This window comes from Phoenix dactylifera, unplaced genomic scaffold (assembly GCF_009389715.1).
Source record: "Phoenix dactylifera cultivar Barhee BC4 unplaced genomic scaffold, palm_55x_up_171113_PBpolish2nd_filt_p 000634F, whole genome shotgun sequence".
Taxonomy (NCBI): domain Eukaryota; kingdom Viridiplantae; phylum Streptophyta; class Magnoliopsida; order Arecales; family Arecaceae; genus Phoenix; species Phoenix dactylifera.
The window spans coordinates 189332-217072 of NW_024068026.1; the positions used below are offsets into that span (position 1 = coordinate 189332).

The 27741-nt window shown below is 36.8% G+C and overlaps 1 protein-coding gene across 1 annotated transcript; it reads right to left on the minus strand.

The window, feature by feature from the left end:
* Positions 1–14569: 14569 nt before the first annotated feature.
* On the minus strand, positions 14570–20670 carry LOC103695823 (potassium transporter 26-like). The gene is made up of 8 exons (XM_017847037.3): positions 20304–20670; positions 19983–20205; positions 18439–18684; positions 16923–16973; positions 16548–16808; positions 16417–16469; positions 15960–16329; positions 14570–15670 (listed from the first exon to the last, which is right to left on the minus strand). The coding sequence occupies exons 1-8, from the start codon at positions 20502–20504 to the stop codon at positions 14856–14858; spliced, it is 2220 nt and encodes a 739-aa protein (XP_017702526.2). The 5' UTR covers positions 20505–20670; the 3' UTR covers positions 14570–14855.
* Between the last annotated feature and the right edge of the window lie 7071 nt (positions 20671–27741).

Genomic DNA, 27741 nt, shown 5'->3' on the forward strand with positions numbered 1-27741 from the left:
GGGACTCAATGAAAATCAATAAAAAGCAAACTTTTAAAACACACAATAATTTGTTCTTAGTGGATTCGATACCTCGAGGCTCATTATCTCTCTGTTGGGGCTCCTAACGGAGGAATCTCCAGAATCTATTCAAGAAATATTCGGAGATTAGTTGAATCATACTTAAGAACAAATCGACAGATTTTTCCTCTAAAAACCAAAAATTTTAGTTCAAAAGCTTCAATGCACTAAAAGAAAATTCAGAGAATCAAAACAAAGTTGAATGCATGTGTTGAGGAGGAGAATCTGAATTTTTTAAGAAAGCAAAATCATTAAATATATATAAGCCAAACAATTGATTGCATGAAGGCTTATATAATTCCAAATGAAAGGGGGAGCTTTAACTTCAAAATTTATTGTTTCATACCTTTCAGGTTTGGATAAATTAAATAACCAGACACTTGAATTCATTTTAAAATTTTACTATAAATCTCCTTGTTTGTTGAGCAATTCACTTTACATATACTCAATGTTTTGTCATCATCAAAAAGGGGGAGATTGTGGAGTGATTGATTATAACCCTATTTGATTTTGATGAGCTCAAAGCATTTGAGTATATCTTATGTTTACTAATGAATTCAATCTAGTGTTTCAGTGAAATTCTTGTAAATTTATGATTAAGTGTCTCTAGATTTGGTTCAAGACATTTTGGATAAGTTAAGAAGTCAATTTGAACCAAAGTCTGAGACTCGAGTCGACTCCGGGATATTACGAGTCGACTCCAAGCGTATCAGAAGCACTGGCACAGGATCGAGTCGACTCCTGAACATTACGAGTCGACTCCGACTGAGAACAGACAGACGAACCGAAAGATCCAACTCAAAACCTGTCAGCGAGTCGACTCCTGAACAGCGCGAGTCGACTCCGATGCTTGCCGAGTCGACTCTCGAGTAGTATGAGTCGACTCCAGGGAGTTACAGACAGAAAGACAGAGAAGTTATTTTGGACCCTGAGAGCCGAGTCGACTCCTGAGGAACGCGAGTCGACTTCGATGGTTGGCAGGTCGACTCCAAAGGAAGCGAGAGTCGACTCCCAGTGTAATACAAGGCAAAAGTCAGAGAGCAACTTTCGGACACTAAGAGCCGAGTCGACTCCCGCAAAGCCCGGGTCGACTCCGAGACAGCGCGACCCCAAAAAGATAGAAGACAGTATTTTCGTCTCTGAGAGGCGAGTCGACTCCAAGACAGTTCGAGTCGACTCCAAGGCAGTGCTGCCCCAAAAAGATAGAAGACTGTTTTTCGGATACTGAGAGCTGAGTCGACTCCGAAACAGTCCGAGTCGACTCCAAGACGGCACGAGCCAAAAGACAGAAGATCAGGAGTTCGGACTCTAAGCGCCGAGTCGACTCCCAGAATTTCCGAGTCGACTCGAGTGAGCAAAGTTGAAGAATACCTCTATGGATTCCTTGGAATGAGTCGACTCCAAAAGTGCCAGGTCAGCTCCAGACTTTGAGGAGTCGACTCCGGGTTAAGTCGAGTCGACTCCCAGTCGAGAAGAGCACTTTAATTCAAATCCAGAATAGTTGCCGAGCCGACTTCAGAAAAGCATGAGTCGACTCCTGCTGCAGCCGAGTCGACTCCAGATCGCGCGAGTCGACTCCGATCCCAACGGAAACATTGTCAGGATGTGCAGAATGTGCAGAACGGCTAGAAGATTGTGTCTAACGGCTAGTTTCTGTGGGGAATGGCTTAAATAGCCACAGAGAACTGTAGCAAGGTAGAGAAGTCATATTCCTTTCAAAGAAAACACGAAATCTTCATCTGCCAAAGGATTTCAACGGAAAAGAAGGAAGAGGGCCATTAACTCCATTCAACCAACTCTTCCCAGCATTAAAGAAGTCTCCTTCAGCCTTCAAGTCTTCAAGACATTCAAGAGGAGACCCAGAGTTCGAGAAGCCCTCCTCTACATCTTCATAAACTTGTTTGAGGGCTCTTAACTTCTCTCTTATTTATATTGCTGAATATCTGCTTGTTTAGAAGCTGTATTTTTCTGTTTGTTTTTCTATCCATTTGGTCCTTACTTGATTCAATCAGGGGATTGAATCAAGGGTGTAAAGGTTTGTTGATGAGCCTAGGTTGAAACCAACGTGTAAGGGTTTGATTGTGATCCCGGAAAAACAATCGGGTGGTTCTAGTCGGTGAGCCTGGAAAAACCGACCGAGTTCGTTGTGATCTCGTAAAACAACAAGTTGGGTTGTGAGCTTGTAAAACAACCGGCTGTAATCCGAGGGGTTATAGTGAATTCCCAAGTGAGGCTTGGAGAGTGGACGTAGGAGCAAGGATTAGCTCCGAACCACTATAAAATCATTGTGTTTGTGATTGCCTTGTCATCTTTTACTTTCATTTCATTCACTGCACATAGCATCTAATTAATCAACTTGCAAAAAGTATTAATTAGTATTTCACAAACCATTTAATTGCAATAATTATTTTAAAACCCAATTCACCCCCCCCTCCTCCCCCCCCCTCTTGGGTTGTCTATCTGGGCAACATGGTTGCGTACCTTTCTGCCATTGATGCCATGAAGAAGTTCCACAGTTAAAAGATGCCAGCTTTCTAGCCACAGATATAGAGCTTCTGTTCAAAAAGACTGGCATCCTTACATAAGATAGCTTGTCAAAAGAAACGCAGCACACGAGTGGGTACACTGGCACAGGAACCTCAAATTAGAAAATCCCAGCTTGTAGAGTGGTGTCATTCAGGCCCCAATTGGCAGAGAGGGTTACACTCAAATTGGATGTCGAGACGATGGACACAATTTTGGTAGGATTTCATGCTAGTGGCTGGATGGGCTCAGGATGATCGATCGTTACAAACACTTGTTGTGTGCGTTGGCAAATAACTCCTTGCTAAATAAGTGAAATTTCACAGGATATGGTGAGCGTTAGAGAGGATGCACGGCTTCTAAAAGACAATTAAGCATAAGCATGTTTCTAACCTGAGGTTGTCATCCTCAAGAGCAGAAAAATTTCATGTGTGCGGAGCACAAACTAAAGCAATGCGTATGTGCTGGTGAACTGGATTGCAAGCTTTAACTGGCCACAGGAGCCTCAAAACAGAGTAAGAAGCTGGGAGATAACTTCCATGAAGGCAAGAAAGATGATAAAGACCTCACTTTAATTAAATAATTAACATTCTTCCACAAAAAAAAAAAAAAACTAACATGCAAACTTGCCTACGATTTAACTCATACTTAATATGAGACTGGACATTGCTAATTAAATTCCAAACTACCAGATGAGAATATCAAACAACTAACAGATTGTAATGGTTTTTTTTTCAAAAAAGAAACAAAAAACTCAGAGATGGATATCTAGCCAGTAACTATGTCAATTCATGAACTGCAACCCTGTTAATACCAGTCTATCGACATATAATCCAAGGCAGAAAGTCAGTAAAATACAGTAGAATTGAAAATCTAATTACTTCAAATGGCTGCTACACAGTCACTATTTACCCTGAAAGGAGGGAAGCCATACTTTACAGATTGTTTCCATTCATAATTTAACCTGCTCGGTCAATTTAGATGAAATCAAGAAAGAATGAGGTAAAGAATACCATATTGCAAAGTCCTTTTTTTTTTCCTTTTGAGAAAAACCACAGTAGAAATTTCAAAAAACAATTTATGTGAAAGAAGGGTGCTGCCATTATTGCCCATGTCACAGCATGAGATTCTAAGACTAGAATCTCTACCAAACAGCTATGAGGTTAGCTGGTTAGCACCACTCTCCTTCAAGAGCTTATCCCTGGAAGGTTCAAACTCTGGTGGTAATGCATTATTACTGTCTACTAGAAGCAATTTTTGTGTAGCAATCCTAATCAATTTTTCTGAAGGAAAGGAAGAAAAAGGGGAAAAAAAAACAGAGGAAAACTTCATATTGACCTATAACGAATAGTTTGTAAGGAACTGGATTTATCTTCAACCCTGCTTGAATTCAAGGAACACCTATCTATGGTGGGCCTATCAAGAAAGAGATTTTGACGACTAATTGTCACTCAAACCTCGGCACTTTCTTTCCCGCAAAAGTCCCCCATTATCTCTTTCAAGCAAAACAAAAATTTAATGGAAAATCTTCATATTTTTTTCTGTCAATTCTAAGCATTAGTATGAGGTTTTGATGATTATATCATAGCCATTTGCATATGCCAGATTGTGCATCTATTACATTATTAGAATCCCAGCTTTTATTATATCAAGCATTAGTATGAGGTTTTGAGTGTCATTGCAATAAATGACACTGGTACCATCTTGCATTTTATCCAGTCTGCCAAGCTACCTCATTGCTTCATCCACACTCATGCAGATGACAACATATAGTTCATCCCCCAAAAAGACTACATATATAACTCTGATAAATAGCATTCATATATCTGTACATCCAATACATATGCAGATGATAAATATAGCATTCATATGCAGATGACACATATACATACAATATATATATATATATACATATATATATATATATATATATATATATATATATATATGTATATATATATATATATATGTATATGTATATGTATATATATATATATATATGTATGTGCGTATTCCTATCATTAAATGCAGTTGCTTTGAAGGGAAAGGCACAAGTGGGTTTCTTGTGCCATATCATATTCTTTTCTCGTGTTATGTCATAAATGTATATTGGAGCAGGAGAACCCAAGAAATACTCTCTCGATGCAATCGATCCATCTGGCAGTTCCATTGCCGCTTGAAATTGGTTTGGACGCTTTCTTACTTCTTTGTCATGGAAATGAGATCATATTATGAGAGATTTACTACTCCGAAAAAAATGTTGGCACTTGATACTTATGCTACCATGTAAAACAATTCCTATGTCATGAACAATATTACTTTGAGAAAGTAGCTGGTCTTCATCTCTATTTCAAGTGTTCAAATAAGTAGATAGAATAAAAAGAATAAAATGCGATCATATTTAAATACTATCCATCTGCATCTCCTGGGCTTTCAGAACTTTGCAGAGACTGGCAATTTACTTGGGTGAATCATGCATACCATATAGAAAACTTCTACAACATCCACAGAGATCTTTATTTCTCTAAAACTAATTTAGCAAGGTAGCTAGTGGACCATATAATTAATTCTAGTCTATGCCGACTGTTATTTTAAATCCATTCTTATGATGCTACCCTACGAATACACCATATCCATGCTGATTAAAACATAGTTCGGAAACAGGGGAATTTAGTACAGTGAGGAAAGAAGGCATGGACCAACAATGAAAACATAGCAAACTCAAATAACAGTAACCTAAATGCTTTCAGACATTCAGAAAATGCAAGTTCTGTCCATTCATGGGATCCCAGAGAACTTATAAAATTGGATGCAGACCTTCGTGAGGTAAATTCTTGAATATAAGCACCAGGGCAATCAACAGAAACCAGAGAGGAAGGGGGCATACCTCGAATCGGCGCTTCCAAATAACAAGGAGAAGATCCTCGGAAAGATCCTCGGGCGGAGGCGAAGCTCGATCAACGCTTGAGGGCCAATCGGTCGGAGCTGGAGAGGAGGGACGAGGAGAAGATCCTCGGGAAGATCCTCGAGCGGAGGTGAAGCTCGCTCGAGGCTTGAGGGCCGGTCGGTCGACGCCAGAGAGGAGGGAGGAGGCTTGAGGGCGGAGGCAGCGCTCGTGCCGGAGAGGAGGGCTAGCTAGGGCTCGATCGGGTGGGTACTCGGGGAGGCGGAGAGGTGGAAAAGGATGCCAGGCTAGGGATCGATCGGGAGAGTTGTATTTGGGGAGGAAGCTACCGACGCTTCTTTGAAGCGTGAGGATATGTGGCGCTTGGGGCATTTTTTTCCGACGCGAGTGAATAGCGTCGGCAAAAAAGGGTCGGCTTTTTCCAATTTTCCTGTAGTGTCATCTAGATCTCAACCTTCTGCAATCATCTCTTCCCAAGCTTCCACGTGTTCATTCAGCCGTTCGGAAGCACCTTAGCATCCTTGCCGCGTCCGTGAGCCAGTTCTCCCGCGTCCATTGCTTCCGTGATCGCAATCCGTCCACACTTCCCAGCATCTCCGCAAGCCTCCCGCGATGCAAGCGATCGCGATCTTCCGAGCGCGTCCACAATCTCCCAAGATTCATCCTATCCATTCGTTTCCACCGCGTGCGAGGAAGGGGGGGAAGGCTAGCTTGATATACCTCTCAGCTGGGAAGGGTTGAGGGGATATCTCATTTGAAAAAAAACAGAGCCTCAGCCATTCAAAGAAAAAAAAAAAACAAGGCATCCCCTGTTTCCAAAAAGAATAGAAAAAAAAACATGGGGAGGCTAATTTCTTTTATGGAGGGCTGATATCCTAGGTGATGGGTGAAGGGAGATCCTTTGGCGTACCGAGTTCATGATGTAAATTCTAATCCTTTGCTTTATACGATTTATCTTTTAATTATGTCATGATTCTTATATGTTGAAAATTCTTTTATGATTTATACTTATTGATACATGTCTTCCTCGATTATTTGATTCATCGTTGACGTTATAAGGCACGTTGAATGCTTAAAAAAAAAATCATGTTATCAAGAACATACTCCATAATTAAATTTTATCTGCTTATAATTCTTAAAGAAAACAAAAGAATCATAGAATTTATCGTATGAATTTGATATTATCAAAGGAGATTATGGATCCCTACACCATCTTAATCTATCCAAACTTCGATTCTCTATTTACTGATTTATTTTCTATTTGCAAAACATCATCTTAATCCACAAATTTATTGAATTAATTAATCTAAAATTATACTAAATAATCTCATATATATTTCGTTCTCTGAGGATTCGACCTCGGACTTCCGAGAATTTACTACTTGTACGATTCTCCTATACTTGGAAGATTAGTTTGGCGAAAGTATTTTTGCGAGCGCATCAGTAACATTGAGAATTCTAAAAGATAGTGCTTGATGAGGAGACTAGAAGAAGAGAATATGGTGTGACTACACAATTAGAGGCATTGGTTACAAAAGGGCAGGAAGGAGTAAAACTAGAATCTTGCAAAATTCTAACAACTATGATAAGTCAAGGAAACGGTCCAAATTTAGAAAAAAAAATCAAATGTTTTCATTGGGGAAAGCTAGGGCACATAAAAAGATAGTGTAGAAAATTTAAAATATGGTGTAGTAACATTGAGAATTCTAAAAGATAGTGCTTGATGAGGGGACCAGAAGAAGAGAATATGGTGTGACTACACAATTAGAGGCATTGGTTACAAAAAGGCAGGAAGGAGTAAAACTAGAATCTTGCAAAATTCTAACAACTATGATAAGTCAAGGAGACAGTCCAAATTTAGAAAAAAAAATCAAATGTTTTCATTGTGGCAAGCTAGGGCACATGAAAAGAGAGTGTTAGAAAATTTAAAATAGATCAATCAAGGGAGAGAGAGGTGAAGAAAAGAAGGAAAAAGAATATACAACAATAATTACATCTAATGGTGATACCGTTAGTATTTGTGTTGAAGCTTGAGTAAACCTTACATATTAGGATTGTACTTGAGTGTTACCTTTGGTGCCTCTTTTCATGTTACTTCTCGGTGGGAACTCTTCAATCCTACACTGGTGGTGATTTTGGCAGTGTGAGTATGAGAAATGATGGAGTAACTAAGATTGTGAGCATGCGAGACGTTTGTTTGGAAACTAATATTAGGCGTCAACTATTGTTGAAAAATGTGAGACATGCTCCAGATATCTGCCTCTACTTAATCTCTACTAGAGAACTTAATAACAAAGGTTACCACAACCACTTCGGTGAAGAAATATAAAAGCTTACCAAATGTTCTCTAATGGTAGTAAGAGGAAAGAAATTAAGCACACTTTACATGATGCAAGCAAAATTGTGCAGAGGAGAGATGAATTTAGTTGAAGACTCCTCTATTTAATTATGACATAGGCGGCTTGGACATATGAAAGAGAAGGGACTTAATATTCTGGCTAAAAAAAACTCCTTTCTATAAAAGATATGCTCCTAAAGACTTGTAATAATTGTTTAACTGGCAAATAATATAGCACTGCATTTCATAAATCCTCTCCCTATAGAAGATCACATGTTTTGGATTTCATTCACACTAATGTTTGCACTATGGATGCTAGAACTCTTGGTGGTGCTTTATATTTTGTTACTTTTATTAATGATCAGTCTAGAAAAATAAGGGCCTTTGCTTTAAAATTTAAAGACTAGGTGCTCAATGTATTTAAGTATTTTTATACTAGTGTTGAAAAAGAAATAGGAAGACAACTCAAAGATATTCGTGCAGATAATGGTGGTATACAAGGATTTATTTGAGAAATATCATCAAGATCATGACGTTCCTAAAATCTTTAACATAATGGAGTTACTGAGAGAATGAACTGTTGTTGCCCAGTAGGCAGCCCAAGAGGGGGGGTGAATTGGGGGTTAATTAAAAATGCGGAAATTCAATTTGTGCTTAATCTAATGTGTGAGTTTGCGATATGAAGACAATGAGATAATAGAAAAGCAAAGCACAAAGACACGGGATTTATAGTGGTTTGGAGCTACCCTTGCTCCTACATCCACTTCCCAAGTTCCACTTGAGATTTTCACTATAATCCTAGAATTACAGCACGGTTGTCTTACAAGCTCACAACCTAACTTGTTATTTTCACGAGATCACAACGAACTCGGTTGGTTTTCTCTAGCTCACCAACTAGAACAATTCAACTATTTTCACGAGCTCACAATCCAACCCAGTTGGTTTTTCTCAGATTACCAACTATAACCTAAACCTTTCTGATTCAATCCCTTGATTGAATCAAGCACCCAAATATGAGAATAAATGTTTAAGTACAAGCTTCTAAGAAAGCAGATGAAACAGTTTAAATGAATAGGAAAAAAGAAGCTTCTCAGATGATTTTAGCCAATCGAGACGTTGCTTCTCTTCTTCTGGATCCCTTCCCAGATCAAACAGCAATGGAGGATCCTTCTATTTAGGCTCTGGTGTGGAGAAAGAATGGATTCCAGATGAAGACTTACTTTCTCCTGATTTTTCTTTGAATATCCTTTGAGCCCTTGTTTCAAACTGATTTGCTTTTCCTCTTTATTTGGATTTTCTCGTTCTCTCTTTGTTTCACTCTGAATGGATCTTTTTATAGCTTAGTTTTGAAAAAACTAGCCGTTATATCCAAAAACTAGCCGTTCTGTCGCGCCTGTCATTTCTAACAAAAAGGTCCGTTGAAGTTGGAGACATCTCGCCCGTCCGGAAGTCGGCTTGACTAAAGTAGGAGACGTCTCGTATTTGTCTGGAGTCGTCTCTTGCTGGGAATCCTTCTGTCAGATTGTCGATCGATTTTTTGTTGGAGTCGGCTCGCGTAGTTCGGAAGTCATCTCGCATCTTCGTCCGCCGAAAATAAGTTTTCTATCTTTGTCTGAGAGAGACGTCCCGTACTAGTGAAGAGGCGACTCACGCTTCGTCCGTAGGATAGGAGACGACTCGCGCTTGATTCGAGTCGACTCACACTTTACGAGTCGAAATATACTTTCTGTCTGCCTAAGAGAGTCATCTCGTAACTGCCGGGAGTCGTCTCGAGCTTTGTCTGAAGAATGGAGACGACTCGCGCTTGACTCGAGTCGATTCGCGCTTTGCGACCGGAAATACCTCTTTCTATTTTTTTGAGAGAGTCGACTCGTGCTTTGTGGAGACGGCTCGAAGGTGTGCCAATGCTCTATGCTTGTGCCGGAGTCGACTCGAACTTTCCGGAAGTCGACTCGAGTTCTGAAAAATGCTTGAGTGGTTCCAAAGCTTGACTCTAAGATCCATGAACCATTTCTAACTTATTCTTTTGAAGTTGTAGCATCGTTATCCTGAAGATACTTGATTAAAACTGTTAATCCAACAAAAAATACACTCAAAATGTTTTAGCACATCAAAACCAAGTTAGGGATTAATCAATTACTCAGCAACTGTACTATTTGTGAAAGAATTTGGTGTATGCTCTTTCGTGCTAAATTGCCTAAATTCTTTTGGGGTGAAGTAATGAGAACTGCAGTAGATTTGATAAACCTTTCTTCTTTAGTTCCTTTTAAAGGTGATGTACCAGAAAGAGTGTGGATTGGGAAAGATGGTCATATCTTGAGAGTGTTCGGTTGCAGGGCATTTATTCACATTCATAAAGATGAGAGATACAAGCTTGATGGCAAGTCTAAACAATGTATCTTCCTGAGTTATGCACATGAAGAGTTTGGTTACAGATTATGAGATCCAATTGATAAGAAAGTTATCCGAAACAGAGATGTTGTGTTTCAAGAAGACCAAACTATTAAAGATTTTGAAAACGATGAGAATCGATGTCTGTCACTAAAAGTTATGTTGATCTAGGTCCAGTGCCTCCAACCATGATGAATGATAATAATAGGAAAGATGTAAAAAGAAATGATGGAAACTGTTAGAATCAAGCAGCGCTAGCCATTACACCAAAAGTGACCGCTCTGAGTGAAGGTACATCCCCGTGTACTCTTCATTAAAGCAGGGCAGAGCATCTCCAGGTTCACGAGTTAAGAGGCATTACTGCATCCCCCTAGGAACCAATAACCCTTCCAGCAATTACGCTCTTACTTGGACTCGAACTTGAGACCTCCCCCAGGTTAACTACTTTCCAGCGGCAGCCTGTAACCAGTTGCACCCACAGCGATCGTTAATAGTGAAGGTGCTACTTTATTTCCTTAAATCGCACCAGCCAGCGTCTCGAGTCGGCTACTAGGCGATACCAAGCCATGGGTTCAGGGATCCCACTAGAGGTATAACCCACCTACTAACCAGGCCATCGAGGCCATCGCCACTGGCAGGCGGCAGGACATGCTGACTTAGTGACCCCCCCCCCCCCCCCGTGCTGCTCAGGGACCCCGCAAGGTATGGCCTACATAGGGCAGATAATGTCCAACATTCTCCCCCAGCGTGATACCTGGGTTTTGAACTCGAGACTTATGGCTCTGATACCAGTTGTCAGGATCAAGCGCTGACCATTACACTAAAAGCGACCGCTCTGAGTGAAAGTACATCCCCATGTACTCTTTATTTGAGCAGGGCAGAGCATCTCCAGATTCACGAGTCAAGAGGCATTACTGCATCCCCCCAAGGACCAGTAACCCTCCTAGCAATTATGCTCTTACCTGGACTCGAACCTGAGATCTCCCCCTGGTTAACTACTTTCCAGCGGCAACTTGTAACTAGTTGCACCCATAGCGATCGCTAATAGTGAAGGCGCTACTTTATTTGCTTAAACCGCACCAGCTAGTGCCTCAAGTCGGCTACTAGGCGACACCAAGCCATGGGTTCAGGACCCACCTGGGGTATAACCTATCTACTAACCAGGCCATCACCGCTGGCAGGCGGCAAGACATGCTGACTCAATGACTCCCCTCGTGCTGCTCAGGGACCTCGCAAGGCATGGCCCACACAAGGTAGAGTATGTCCAACATACCAGGACAGTCCGAGCTGAAGAACCAATTCCTTGAAAGGATAACGCCACAACGTGAGAGAAACTTATGCCAAATAATCAAGCGTAAGATGCTCAGAGAGGGACGCACCTCGGACATGAAAACTTTGACTTCCTCGGGGCACATAATCAGTAAGATTCATGATAGTATATTTTCTATCTTTTGTTACTAATCATCAATATAATTGTGTTTCATTGTTTCTCTAAACATCGGCCCAAAGAGCCAATGTACTACAAGTCGTACGTGTTTCACAAGAACTATCGATCTTAATGGTGCAGATACCTCTGTTTAAAAAGTTCCAGCTTAGTCTAGGCTCAAATGGAAGGAGGCACATCTAGCTTGATCCCCCGGGTGTTAGTTCTCCAAAAGAATGCAATTGATTAGAGGCCCATTGGCCCACCAAAAAGGCTCGGTGGCCCCTCAGGATCGACAACTTTAGTCTCGATCTCAGACAAGTACAATAGAGCAAGGCACAATGGCCCTCGAGAATTGAGGACTTCGATCTTGACCTTTGATAGGTACAATGGAGCAAGGCTCGATAGCCTCCATGGATTGAGGACTTTGGTTTCAACCTCAAATAGGTACAATGGAGCAAGGCCTGATAGCCTCCTAAAAAGGATCATAGTCCACATGAACTGAACAATATCGAGAACCAAAGATAAGTACTATATCTCTCAGGCTCGTTGGCCACCTCTATATCTCTCATGGCTCGATGGCCCTCGAGGACCAAAGTCTATCATCTCAGCCTTGGACAAGTACTTTATATATTATTCTTAAGACATGAAGGCCCGCACAGGCATTGCATAACCCTCATTAGTTGAATGCCAATATACCAGTGCATAACCCTCACAAGCAAAATATTGATGTACCAGAGCATAACCCCAACTAATAGGGTATTGATGCATACATAGTCAAACTGCAAGTCCAAATTCGTTTCAAATCTAAGCTTTTTTTATTTAAAAATATGTTTCATGTTACAAATTGAAATATATATAAAATTGCGCAATATCAAAATCAATGGAGTATAATCCATTTTGAAATCAACACATTTGATATAATATTCTATAAAAAAGCAAATTTAATAATAAAATATTATACATCAAGTTTATAAATCATGAATAATTCAAGTTAGAAAATATTTTATAATTTGTCAATAATTCTAGAAAAGTGAAGCATCACTTACCTTGCAAGTTGAATAAACCGATAAATTCAATTTAACCCTAAATATCTCCTTGGAGGCTAATATTTTAAAATTATATTTTTATCAAAAATTTAGCTATAATTATTTTAAAAATAAAAATTCTAAGTTTCAATATCTTCATAAGGCTAGCCAAGTGAGAATGCTTGATATTCCAATCAGTCCGATCAAAATAATTTCATCTGATCATAGCCAGATTAAAGTACAAGGGGCACAATGGAGATCAGGAGTAACCGAATCAAATGGTGTAAGAGTCTGAGGTGGAGGCTTGCACGCTGCTTGGTGCCATGGGTCAAAGCTCCCCTTGCTAGGGTTGATCATGGTCACTGAAGAGGGGTCCTCTGTTGGGATCCAGCAAAACCTTGAGAGATAGTAGAGAGATAAATAGTGTAGAGCGAGAAACAAGAAAGACTTGCGAGAGAGAGAGAGAGAGAGAGAGAGAGAGAGGAAAGGATGGGTCGTTGGTGGTGACTGCCGGCCGGAGGACCGGCGATCGACCACTATGAAAGGCAGTCGACCACTATGAAAGTCGGCTGGCAATGACAGACGACCAGCAGCGAAGAAATCAACCGAAAAAAGACAGACGAAAACAAGAATTCGACCCTCAACTTGATAAGTCCATAGCATCCGGTGGCTGGGGCTTCGACCATAGCTATGAGCCAATGCGAGGGACTAGACAAAGGCTTCGGCGATGAGCGTTGGCGATGAAGATGGCCAGAAAAAGAAGAAGTAGGGCTGGAAACTTCAAAAAGAGTAGAAAAAGTTTACCCCCTTTTTCTAACAAAAATCTAGTAATTAGCTGGCCGGAATTCGAGATCCATGGGATAAGGACGAGGCAGAGGAGGGTTAAGTAAAAGATTTTTGGGATCTTACCTAGCTTCCGGCGGTATTTGGCTGCAACGGTGGCGGACACTGTTTAGGACGAAGCTTGGGCAAACGCCAGCGACCTCCACTGAAGACTGAAGTTTCTGATGGGGAAGCAAAGAGATGGTGAGGGTGATTTAAAAAGGATGGAGGGAGGCACCGGAATCCCTCTCGGCATCGTCGAATTCCCACCAGCAAAATTGGGAAGAAGGCGAGGGCGACTCCCATCAAGAGTCTGTTTTGTCAGGAATTCTTTCAAACCATATTTTACAAGAAGGTGGTTCATGTCAGCCATGCGGGAAAAGCCGAAGGCAAATTCTCTAGACGGAAATGCCCATGTAGTGTTTTCTTCTGGGGTGGACAGTGAGGAGCCCTAGGTTACGCTACCATTAGTTTGAGCAATGACGAAGAGAGGGAGAAGGTAAGGCCAGGAGGTACAGAATAAGAAGCTCAGAAGCCATGGCCATCTCTATGTAGAAGTTGTCAAAAAAAAGAGTATTGATTTCTTCATAGTCCAATCACAGAAGAACCACTGGAAACATTTTAAGTATTTCATCCTTTGCCACTGGTAGCACATCAAGAATTAACATCTATTATGGACTCTATAAGGAGCTACATGCAGAGAAGTTAGGCGGTCTCCGGTTTATGGCGGCTGCTTTCTTAAAAATGTACAGACTCGTGATAACTTTGAAACGAATGGTGAATTATTTATTTCAGCGGGAAAAAGAACGATGATAAAGTAATTAACTTTCTTTCAAATGGTAAAATTTTAGAGAGGGATGTTAAATATTTCTGCATATGCGTTAATATGAGGGAGCACACTTGGCACTCGGTTTTGATACAATTAAGTAGTGTACCATCCACATAGACTTTGGTCAACAAGTTAAGAGAGAGAGATGCTATAGCGCTTCTAAGAGCATTTAGGCCCAAATGCTTTAAATGTAGAGAAATGATAGGCCATGAATACATACACACATACATATATGTACATGCATCATCCATGAAGAAAAAACAGCAAAATCACTTCATTTGACATGAACTTTGTCATATTTCCCTGTATTTTGGAATTAGAACTGAATGAACTAAAAATTATGTAATAATTAGTTCATTCAAAATAATTCAAAATTACTATATCCAACCATCAAACATTTCCTACCATAGTTTTCAATCAACCACACCACATATACTAGGTATTAGTACCACATAGCAGATCAATGACAAATTGCTTAACCTATAGCAAATCTTTCAGCTGATTGAATAATGCCTTTGTAATCCTCATGAAACACTTCAAATCTCATACACCATTCCTACCTGCAAGATCTTACGTGGGGGGATTCTGAGCGTGGCGACAGTAGACCTGAAGTTCTTCTGCAAGAACCTATATAAGTTATTGATGACGAAATGTCGCCACCAGCCACTGCTTTGACTCGCCTGGAGTATGATCCTTCCCAACACAAACATTGCTCCACTGTTCAGTGCAGAATCTAGCATTTCTGATTCCTGGGCATCCTCGGCAATCTCTTTTAAGGATGAAACAACTGATGCAATGTATTCTTCCCCCTCCATACTGTGCTTGTCCATATAGCCGTACTGGACTAAGCACCTGTACACACCTTCTGAGCCCAATTTGGCTACAAGAAAGCGTTCCTCTGGGAGGACAGATCTCACTGGTAGTATTCTCACAGTAACAAACACCATAACTTTACGGAGACTACTTACATGTTGCACATAATGCCGTACAATTGGCGGGATTCCATGAATCAAATCAGTGCAAAAGAAGCATATCCCCGAGACCCGAGTGCTGCATGCTACCAATTGATTGAATTCAACGCTATCCATCTTCTTCACTGCTTCATACTCGCTCTTCTTGCTCCTCCCATATGTCCAGGACAGCGTGATCACTAAGAAGAAGGCAGAAATTGCAAAAGGAACCCAGCCACCTTGTGAAACCTTGTGCAGTAAGGAGGTCATATATACACCTTCAATACCGATGAAGACCATGAGAAATAACAATACAAGGAATACGTTGGTCTCCCAAATAACTAACATCACGACAGCCATGAGGAATGTTGTGATGAGCATCACCCATATCACTGCCACTCCTGCATAAAACAAGAATCATGTCCAAATTAGAGAGAGGTTAAAGATGGCAGTTCAGGTGTTATGTCCTTAGCAAAACAACAGAGTATCTTAATTTTATTTTTTTCTTCCACTCCCTCAGGTCTAAATTTTATTTTTCCTCCTTGCCTTCTATGCTACTGGAACTATTCCTTTGGTTATATTCATGATGGTAACAAAGACAAGAAATCACTGAATTGCAAATGTCGAATGATTGATAAGGGAATAGAACAAACTTGACTTGACAATCATCAGACTGCATTTCCTACTTACCAAATGCATTTCCTATCTCTGCACCACCCTTGAATCCTACTGTTAGTAAGATACAAGCAATCATCAGAAAGTAGTTCACTTCAGGGGAGTAGACTTGGCCTTCATACTTGTCTGAGGTGTGTCTCATGGTCACTCGTGGGAAGTAACCAAGTGCCATAGATTGCCTAATGATGGAGAAACTTGCTGATATCAGTGCCTGGCTAGCAACAATAGCAGCAAGGGTAGCCACCACAAACATTGGCCAGAATATGGGTTCGGGCACAGAGCTATAGAATGCAGTGCTAATCTTTTCAGGGTTCTTGATCAAAAATGCAGCTTCACCGGCATAGGCAAGGATCAATGCAGGATAAACCAAGGTTGAGAAAGCCAGCTGCAGACAAATTATCAAGGTTTAGCTAGTCAGGAGATACAGTAGTCCCAATGCAAGTTTATAAGATGATCATAATTAACAGTTTACCTGAATTGCATTCTTGTTGAAGTGACCCAGATCAGCAAACATAGCTTCTGCACCTGTTTATTAATTTATAATTCAAAAAACATTCCATGTGTCGAATATTAGCTAGTCAAAAAACTGGAGCAAGTACTGACCTGTTATGCATAGTGCGATTGAACCCAGGAGCTCCCACCCTTTTGTATGGTTTCTTGCAAAGTAATAGTATATGTAATGTGGTGAGAGTGCCTTGAGGACTGATGGGTAAAATTTGATGATGTTATACACTCCAATGGATGCAGTGAATCCAAACCAAAGTAGCATCATGGGGGAGAAAGAAAAGCTAACTTTGCTTGTCCCATATCGTTGAAAGAGGAAAAGAATGAGTAGGATGACCACCGAGAGGATGACAACAATATCTGGAGCAAGTAAGCTTCAGAATTTCAGCGGAGAATTATTTGATATTTGATTTAGGAATAAAGAGAGCAACAATAGGAAAATGAGATATCCTAGAGAGAGAGATCAAAGCTTGCCTTGTGTAATCTTCGAGGATCTTGATTGGATTCCTTGGACAGCAGAAAGAACTGTAAAAGGAGATGAAAAAAAGATATTATGACAGAAATGGATAAATGCTATAAAAGCAAGTTCTCGTGCACACAAGAATATATATGCATTCTATATGGAAATTTAACTTAAAATATTACACAAAATAATGAAGACACAAAGTTCATAAAAAATCTATAATTTCGATCATGTCATTGGTTTTCTTGCTTCAAGTACGAAAAGGTCAAGCAAATAATTAACTACCCCCCCCCCCCACCCACCCAATTTTTTTTTTGTTTTCCCCTAGTATTTCTAACAGATTGTTTCTATATTTTTGTTCAACAAATGCAAAACAGAGGATACTAAATCATATACATAGCGGTTGAAATCATTTTGCAGGAATCTTTCAGCATAAGAATCTAGTATGTTTCATACACAACCATCTATATGAGTATATCTAAATGGTTCATGGTATAGATGCACCAAAATGCTCTGTCCCAAAGAAAACAAGAAGACTTAATTACAAAATCTACAAGAGTTTATTTAATTGATATAGGTCTCAAATTAACTTAGAATAAATAAACTTTTGATCATTAATCTTCATCTTTTTATATTGTATTTTATGATACTTTCAAGCCACCCTTGCTTGCTTATTGAACTACAAATCTGTGCAATTCAGATGCTCTGTTCTAGTCATAACTGTTGAGAGTTAAAAGGGTGTGTTTTAGTTATAGATGTGTCATATTTTTCCAATGCTTGATGATTCAATAATGAAAATATATATTGTTATCATTTTATTTCCTTATACCAATCATCTTGTGTAATTTAACTTCCTTGTGCTGCATGGGTACTTGTATCTAAAAGTGTCAACATACATAAATAGGTAAATGCACATACCAGCAGATCTGAATAACCTGTTTGTTTGTCCTACTTTTCTTGTGATCCTTGCAGAGGATATTTTCTTTTAGGGCTTTCATTCTTAACTGTTTCTGGTTTGCGTATTGTGTATTTCTGCTGAAGTGTAATCTTCTTTTCCTTTTCTTTTCTTGCCTTGTAACCTACTTGGCTGCAAAGGCTTTCTCTGATTCATTTTATATTTCATGAAATGAAACATGAAATGAAACATGGTGCATCTGCCACCATTCAGGTAAAAAAATTAAATATATGCATGGATACGAACTCCAAGAGAAGATTTGCAGCTGGATTCTTTCTAACTATTTGTGTATGCTTGATTCAATGCATTTTTTCTCCCCTCTTCTTTTCCTTTTAACCATCTTTCTTTGAGCACATAAGAAAGGTACCATGCCTCAGAAACAGGTTGATGGAAGGTATAGGCCAAGTGACATCAAACACCAATTACTAATTCTGGTTGGTTTTGAATTTGATTTTAAAGTAGTATTTAGTTTCAGAGGTTTACCAAACTCGAGTTTAGGTTGAGCTATTGCCACTTATTTGCACACAAGTATCTCCATTCACAGTGAAAATGAAATCAATAGTGATAAATACCTGAAATCGCAGGAGTAAGGGCTCCATCACCAATTACCATACAAGTTCCAAGCAATACTATGACAGTAATCACAATCTGTGCTATAGAGTTCTTCTCCAAGAATTTCTGTGCCTTAGACTGTAATCCACTGCCTTTACTATGATATCTCAAGTTAATATCCGAATCCAACCTTGTACTTGGCATAATCATCTTGCCTTTGAAATGTATATTTTGGCGCAACAAGGAATATAAAGCAAAAGTGCCACCTATATCCAGCAAACAAAGTAACGAAATAGTTGACCAAATAAGAACATAAATTATAATGCAAATGGGTGAAGATAATAAACAATTGATCTGAATCTACAAAATATCATATATCTAATTCCCAAACAAACTTCTAAGGCTTCTCTAGTTTGAAACAAGAAGATTATTTCTGTTAAACCAGAGATGGTCAACAATTAAATCAGAAAAGAAAATTCATGATGCAAGAGAAATTATCGGCCAGTTGATATATTTAAAAATAGATTTTTTGAAGACTAAAATATTGTGCATGAATAAATAAAATATATGTCCTTGGTATTGCATACTAAACTATTATCCTGTCTTGGTGATTTTAGATAATTAAATAAGAAGCTCTAAATATAGAGAACGTTAGATCAAATTAGGCATTACCAAGGAGAAAAACAGAAGCACCTTTCACTATACTCTCCTTTTTTTTAGTAAATGTACCATTAATAATTAGAAGCATAAAATCACAAAAAGTAAATTTATTGAACAAAGGACAAGAGCCATTCTCAGATTACTACTATACATTCACCTTCTCTATGTTCTTTAGCATGCAAGACTGTCATAACATGTTTGATAAGGACCATCTAGGCCAATGTATAAGTTTCAAGAAATAATAGAAAGAAAATATCGAAAGATGCCGTGTGCCCCCCAAGTATCACCATGCTTGACCCTTGGGAGTTGATAGCAACATTTGCATATTGGCGAACTATGGTTCTTTTTTTTTCCATAAAAATTATGTTTCTCTTGAGTGCAGGTAAGTGATCGAGGGGAACCTAACCCCAGTATGTAAAAGTTGAATTTGAGTGTAGTTTTTGATGCCATGTTTGTTGACTACAAATTTTAACTTTCATTGTCGTTACGCATGACCATCCTATATTATCGTGCAAGCTTACCAATGGTGCTGGGCTTCAGCTCAAAAGATTTGTCATTGAACACCATAAATTTGTTGTTCTTTGGTTACATGCATACTTCAACCAATCTGTATAATTCTTCAAAAGAACAGGGATGAAGTAAACAGATGTAAAATTATGTCATAATTGTTTGCCTTTGTTTATGATTATTTTCAGTCTCTTTCAATGCGATAGCTAGGAAAGATGAGAGGTAATTCAGCATAATCTTCTATTTGTATTTCTTATCCAGAAAAGAAAAATAATAAGCAAAAGTAACACTTCTAAAAGCACGCAAAAATAAAAAAATAATAATTCAAAATATACAAAAGGCAGTGCTAAATCAGGTAAGAAGTAATATGATTTTTTAGTTAATGGCATCGTCTTACCTTCTCCGTGATCATCAGCATGCAAGACTGTCACTACGTACTTGATTAAACCCAACATCGTCAAAGTCCAAAAGATCAAACTCAATATACCGAGTATATCCTCTTCCGCCGGGTTCCGCAAGGTGATAGAAGAGAAAACGTAGAGAGGAGAAGTTCCGATGTCGCCGTACACCACCCCAAGCGATTGATAGCTTAGCAGCAGCGTTTGCATCCACGTGAAATTCTGTAAAATTTTCCATCAACATCACAGTTCGCCCCAGTTGGTTGAGATTTAAAACGAGAAAGTAGATGAAAAGAAAGAGGTTGAGATTTAAAACATACAGTTCGTTGGCGTTTTGGGATCTTGTACGTGTTGCCGAAGCTAAGTATTCTTCTTGCCTGTTCTCCACCTTTTTTAGGGCTTCTACTCTCGATATATACGACGGCCTTGCCTCCTTCTCTTGCCGCCTCCTGTTCTCCATCTTCATTAGGGTTTCCATCGTCGATATCTACGATGGCCTCGCCTCCTCTTGCCTCCTTCATCTCTGATCACGAGAGATCAACAGAGACACCGGGAGGCATGCGCGCAGATCAAGATTTTCTGTAAAAGATAAGAGAAAGTTGGGAGGCGCTAACAGCGAACAGCGTATATATCGGCACGATGAGGAGGAGACGAGGGGGCATCGACGTCCCACGCCGACTCCGCGTGAGAAGCGACGGCTGGAAACTTTATTTTGTAGGGGACACGGGTTTCATGTCTATCTCGGAAGTTCGGGAGAGAGAGGAGTCCGATTTCATCATAGCCGTCCGTGCTCGGGTAAAAAGCTTAAAGATCGAATCGAATGGAATTAAGGGTGCGAACTTGTATTTGTAAAGTCCTTCGTAGAATGGAATTTGACCTTAGAAGGAATTGGAGAGGGAATCCTACAACGATACAGGAGCGGCCCCATAAATTTGAGGCCTAACACGAATCCAATAATAATAATAATAAATATATTTAGAAATTATTTAGAGGCCTCAATGCATTAATAGCTAAAAGTTTTTTTGAGACCTCAATGCATTTATAGTCAAGAGTCTTTATGCTGGAGCCTTAAACGACCCTGAGGTGCCTCATCAGGCATCATTTGTGATTTCTATCATTCTCGCCGAAACTGGCTGCTGAACTATCACGGTTGCCAAGAAGACCAACCGCCTCATATCACTCTGTGAGGAGGTAAATAGCAGGTTGGGGCCATCGTCGGCTTCTTCGGACTGCTACCCGATGAACAACGCCAAAGTTAGAGGCACTCTTGAAGTATTAAAACACGGATTTTTTTATATATTTAATTTTTATGGATTAGAAGATTAGCCTGATTATTTATTATTCTTTATTTTGAAAACTACAATGCTCAATGAAATTTGGAGTTTTTATATTCGGTTCATTTTTTTTACTTTATGGTACTCTACGTAATTTTTTTAAATTTTTCAATATACATATTTAGTCTCTTAGTTTAGATTCCCCTTCTATATAAAAGAAAAACAGAAAACTAATCTATAAATTCATGATATGAAGGTGTGTCTTTTTAGTTTTTCTTTAAAAAGAAGAGAGTGGTCAAAGCTTGATATGAAAAATGTTGGAATTTGAATGGATTTTTAAAGATTTTAAAGAGGTATTAATAAAACAAAAAGATTTGTAACCCCCAAAGTTTTAAAAGAATTATTTCAAATTCAATTTGGAAGTTTCAAAACTTCCCATTATCTTTCATTATGGCCTTAATGAGGCCATAAGTATTCAACCGTCATGGTTGGGTTACAAAAGGCCTATATATATGAGAGTCATTTCTTACACTAAAAAAAGAGAGTGAAAAAATACAACAAAAAAAGTCTTCTTCTTCCTCATAGTCTTTCCCAACTTTCATTTTCTCTTTTACAATTACCTATATTATTTTATATTTTGGAAAACCGATATAGACTAGGTAATCTGCCTACTACAGACGTGCACTATAGATTAGGCCCCTGTGAGTCGTTTGGGTTGTATCTTGGAGTCGTCGCTGACCGCCAATACCTGCACGTGGGGAGATAACAACGGCTTTAGGACAGTGCGTCTCTTGGCGTGCCTCTCATACCTCACAGGCCAGATATTTTCTTACCATTATTTTAATATAAATGTTAGATTTCCTTTTTATGTGATTTAAATATTTTATGAAGCATCTTGCTAGATCAATATTTTATTATAATTGTTAGATTTTCTGTTTATGTGATTTAAATATTTTACAAAACATGTTGCTAGATCAATATTTTATTATAATTGCTAGCTTTTCTGTTTATGTGCTTTAAATATTTTACAAAACATCTTGCTAGATCAACATTCTAAAGCCGTTGTATTGTTCCATATATATATATATATATATATATATATATATATATATATATATATATATATGTGTATTCTGCAACATACATTGTTGAACACTGTTCTTGTTCATTTCTGATAAAAAAACAGTTTACTGTTTAACTAAAGAAAACAGTTTACTGTTTAATTAAAAAAAATAGTTTACTGTTTTACTGTTTTAATAAAAAAAATTGTTTACTGTTTTAATCAAGAAAACAGATTACTGTTTTAATTAAAAAAACAGTTTACTGTTTAATTAGAAAAACAGTTTACTGTTTAAAAAAACCAGTTTACTGTTTAATCAAAAAAAAACAGCTTACTGTTTAATCAAAAAAAATAATTTACCGTTTAATTAAAAAATAGTTTACTGTTTTAATAAAAACAGTTTACTGTTTAATAAAAAAAATAGTTTACTATTTAATATAAAAAAATAGTTTAATAAAAAAAATAGTTTACTGTTTAACTAAAGAAAACAGTTTACTGTTAAATTAAAAAACAATTTACTGTTTTATTGTTTTAATAAAAAAATAGTTTACTGTTTTAATCAAGAAAACAGATTACTGTTTTAATTAAAATAGTTTACTGTTTAATTAAAAAAACAGTTTACTGTTTAATAAAAAAACAGTTTACTGTTTAATTAAAGAAAACAGTTTACTGTTTAATTAAAAAAACAGCTTATTGTTTAATCAAAAAAATATATATACTTTACTGTTTAATTAAAAAATAGTTTACTATTTTAATAAAAAAAACAGTTTACTGTTTTAATTAAAAAATAGTTTACTGTTTAATAAAAAAACAGTTTACTGTTTAATAAAAAAATAGTTTACTGTTTGAGAAAATAGTTTACTGCTTTAATAAAAAAAAACAGTTTACTATTTAATCAAAAAAATGGTTTATTGTTTTAATTAAAAAAATAGTTTTGGCTAAGATATATATATATATATATATATATATATATATATATATAAAAGGAGGAAAAAATTAAAAGGAAAAAAGTTTGACTGATTAAAGTTATAACAAGTTTTGGAAGATCAAAAGAATTTAATTAGAATAGTTAAAAACAAACTTTTAGGATTTTAATTTCCGATAACAATTTGCTTCAAGCAATAAATGATCATTTTATGAAGATTGTAACCATTTGCTTGCAAGTATTAAACCTATTTGGTGATATTGGTGTTGTTTTTCTTTACAATTATTAGTAAAGTTATTGTTACATAGTATATTATTAAGAGATACTCTTAGTAACATCTTATTTATATTTATTCATTAGTGACGTTATTATTATTATTTTCCTCACAAATGAATACTCTACTGCTCTTTTAAACTTTAAAATCTTAGAGTTTAAAATTTAGAATGACAAATATGGAAGAAGCTAATAGTATTAAGCCCGAAAAATTTAGTGGACGAAATTTTCGTAGGTGGCAAAGACAACTTAAATATTGGTTGACTGTGTTAGGACTTGTATCTGCAATAGAGGAACCACAGTCTAATCTAGAGTTACCTTCTCGAATGACTAATGAGCAAGTAGAGTACCACTGCTATAATAGAATACTTAGTGCTTTGTCTGACCACCTTTATGATGTGTATCATGCCACTACCTCAAGTGCAAAAGAACTTTGGGATGCTTTAGAGGCTGAATATGGGATGATGATGCTGACATTGATCGGTTTACTGTTTCAAATTTTAATAGTTATAAAATGGTAGACAATAAACTAGTGAGAGATCAAATTCATGAGTATCAAGAACTTCTGAGAAGAGTTGAGAAAAAGAGAACCAAATTTAGTGAAGATTTTAAAGTCTCCTGTCTTATAGATAAGTTGCCATTATCTTGGAATGATTTTGCTAGAACCCTTAGGCATAAACAAGGAGAGTTAACTTTAACCCAAGTCATAAACTCTCTTAAATTTGAAGAAAACATAGAGCCAATACTAAGAAAGAGGATGAAAAGACCTCTTACGAAATTTGGAAGAAAAGAACACCTAATCTTAAAATCTTGAAAGTTTGGGGGTATTTAACAAAAGTAGCAATCCCTGAGCCTAAGCGAAAGAAAATTGGGCCTAAAACTATAGATGATGTCTTTTTAGGGTATGCTCAAAATAGTAGTGCCAATAGATTCTTAGTTATAAACTCTGAGATTAGTGAAATTTCAAATAACATAGTTATAAAATCTAGAGATGCTACCATTTTGAATATATATTTTTTTATAAAAATAAAATTTCACAACAAGTAATTGATAAATCATCTATTAACGATAAACCTTCCACTAGTACAAGTGCACCCAAGGAACCAGAACCACAATTAGAGTTAAGGAGTAAAAGGTCTAGAATAGAGAAAATTTTGGAGACGAATTTTATACTTTTTAACAGAAGGAGATCCTACTACCTATAAGGAAGCCATGTCTTATTTAGATGCTCCATTTTGGAAGGAAGCTATACAAAGTGAGATAGAGTCTATTATTCAAAATAACACTTGGAAGTTAACTAATTTACCTCTTAAAAATAAAGCTATTGGGTGTAAATGGGTGTTCAAGAAGAAGTTAAAACCTGATGGAACCATAGACAAGTACAAAGCCAAACTAGTGGCTAAAGGTTTTACATAAAAGGAAGGAATAGATTACTTTGATACATATTCACCTGTATCTAGGATAACTACGATTAGAATTTTAATTGCCTTAGCATCAGTGCATAACCTAGTAATTCATCAAATGGATGTTAAGACTGCCTTTCTAAATGGAGACATAAATGAAGAGAGATATATGAAGCAGCCTGAAGGTATTGTAGTTAAAATGTCAAGAACATAAGGTTTGTAAGTTAGTTAAATCCTTATATGGTTTAAAACAGGGGCGGCCCAATGCATTTGGGGGCCTAGGGCGAACTCACTAAATGAGGCCTTTTTAAAAATAATAATAATAATAATAATAAATTTTTAATAAGTATAAAATACTTTAAAAATTTATTTAAAAATAATCCGTCTAGCTTTTTGAGATGCAAAATTACTAATCAAACTTTTGTACTCAAGATTCATTAAAATATTATTTTCAATCGATAATATAGCTAATCCATTTAATCTTTCTTGTGACATAGTTGACCGCAAATAAGTTTTTATCAACTTTAATTTTGAAAAACTTCTTTCAGCAGAAGCAACTGTTACAGGTATTGTTAACAATATCCTATAAGCAATGAATGCATTTGGAAAAGAATCTATTTTTTTAATAAAACTTAAAGTATCAATAGGAGTACTAGTTTCTATTTGTAAAACTTCTTTTAAAACATTTAACTCCGAAAACAGATCAAGACCATCAATATCAGAATATTCACCGTGCTTTAAAAAGTTTTCAAGATTAAGACAACACTTTTTCAAATTCTCTTCATTCAAAGATTTTAACTTTCTAAAATTAAACAAAAAACCAAAAACATCTTCATATATGGTGAATTGTTCAAACCTATTTTGAATTGAAGAAATAGCTTGATCTACTATATATAAAAAGTAATCAATTCTAAAAAATTCTTCAGCTGATCTTGTTGTTTCATCATTACTATTTTCATCAAATTATTTTTTTCTACGGATCACACGTTTTTCACGAAATATAGGTTCTATTTCCATTTCATTTGCAATTTCTTTAGATGAATTCAAAGCATTCATGAATCCATTTTTCCTATAACTTTTCAAATAAGAAAGAAGATTTTTTAATTGATCTATAGCAACATCAATATGCATGTCTTCAGATTGTAAGTTCTTACTAACTGAATTAACAGCAAACAATATATCATACCATATATTCATGCCTAACAAGAATTCAAAATTTTCAATCTCATATGTAGCTAAACATATAGCCTCACTCTTTATTTTAGGATCTTCACTAGTTTCTGCTAATTGAATTAAGGCATCTCTTATTTTAGGAGCTTGATGTTTAATTGCTTTGACACTTTCAATACGACTTTCCTAACGTGTCTGTGACAAAGGTTTAAGAGTTAATGTAGATACATTATCTTGTAAAATTTTCCATCGTTTTGTAGAAGAAGAAAATAAGGTATAAATTCGTTGTATTACTCCAAAAAAAGATATAGCCTTAGGACATGAGTTAGCAGTATCACATAATACTAAATTTAAGTTATGACATCCATATGGTGTATAAAACGCTCTAGGATTTATATCTAATAATCTTCTTTGTACACCTTGATGTTTTTCTTTCATATTAGATCCGTTGTCATATCCTTGTCCTCTTATATCATTAACCTCAAGTTTATATTTTTTTATTATATTTATAAGTGCACCAAAAAGGCCTTTTCCAGAGGTATCATCTACTTCTAAAAATTCTAAAAAATATTCTTCTATTTTTACTGGACTTGTTGAAATATCCACACATCTTAAAACTAGAGTCATTTGTTCTTGATGGCTTGCATCAGGAGTGCAATCAAGTATTACAGAAAAGTATTTTACTTCTTTAATCTTTTTAATTATTATAGTTTTAACTTCAAATGCTAACATTTGAATCAATTCATTTTGAATCTTATGACCTAAATAATGATTGTGAATTTCACCATGTTGAATGCGTCGAACATGTTCTTGCATTACTGGATCAAATTCTGCAATCATTTCAATAAGACTTAAAAAATTTCCATTATTATTTTGATAGATCTTTTCATTCTTTCCCCGAAATGCTAAATTATTTTTTGCGAGATTTTTTACGACAGCAAGAATTCTCAATAATACTTTTTTCCAATGATCTTTCTCTTGGTTTATTTGTTCTTGGAGACTTTTGTCGATTGTCTTATTTTTCAACAATCTTACTTCTAAATTAATCCACTTATTCATGCTAGTAATATGTTCACTAGTTATTTCATGATTTTTGAGTATAACACCTAGATTTTTCCAATTCCTAGTTCCTTCATTGACTAAGTGACTCGTGTTAGGTGTTGAATCAAATAATTTACAACAAAAGCAATATATCCTATCCAAATCCTTTGAATACACTAACCATCTTCTATCATGTTTTTCACCATTAGGTAATTTACGAATATAATGTAGCGTAGAGAAGTGTCTATTATTTTCATCCCTAGGAAAATGAAGATCATAATCTCTAATTAGACCTCTTTCCACTAATAGATCTCTCAACTTTGTATCGATTTGTTTCCATTGACCAGGATCGTATATATTTGTAGAAATAGAACTAGTTTCATTAAGCTCTACACTATCCTTATTTATTCTATCTCCTTCTAATTTCTCATTGTGTTCTTCACCATGAATATGGTTGTCAATTTCATTTTGTTTCATTCTTTCCATGTCATCTTCTAGTTCCATTTCAGGTGCTTGTTCTATTGCTAATTTCTGAGTTAAACTTGATGTGGTGTTTTGCTTGTTTGTGACAACAAATCTATCTAAAGCTCCTTTTTGAGATTGAACGAGTTT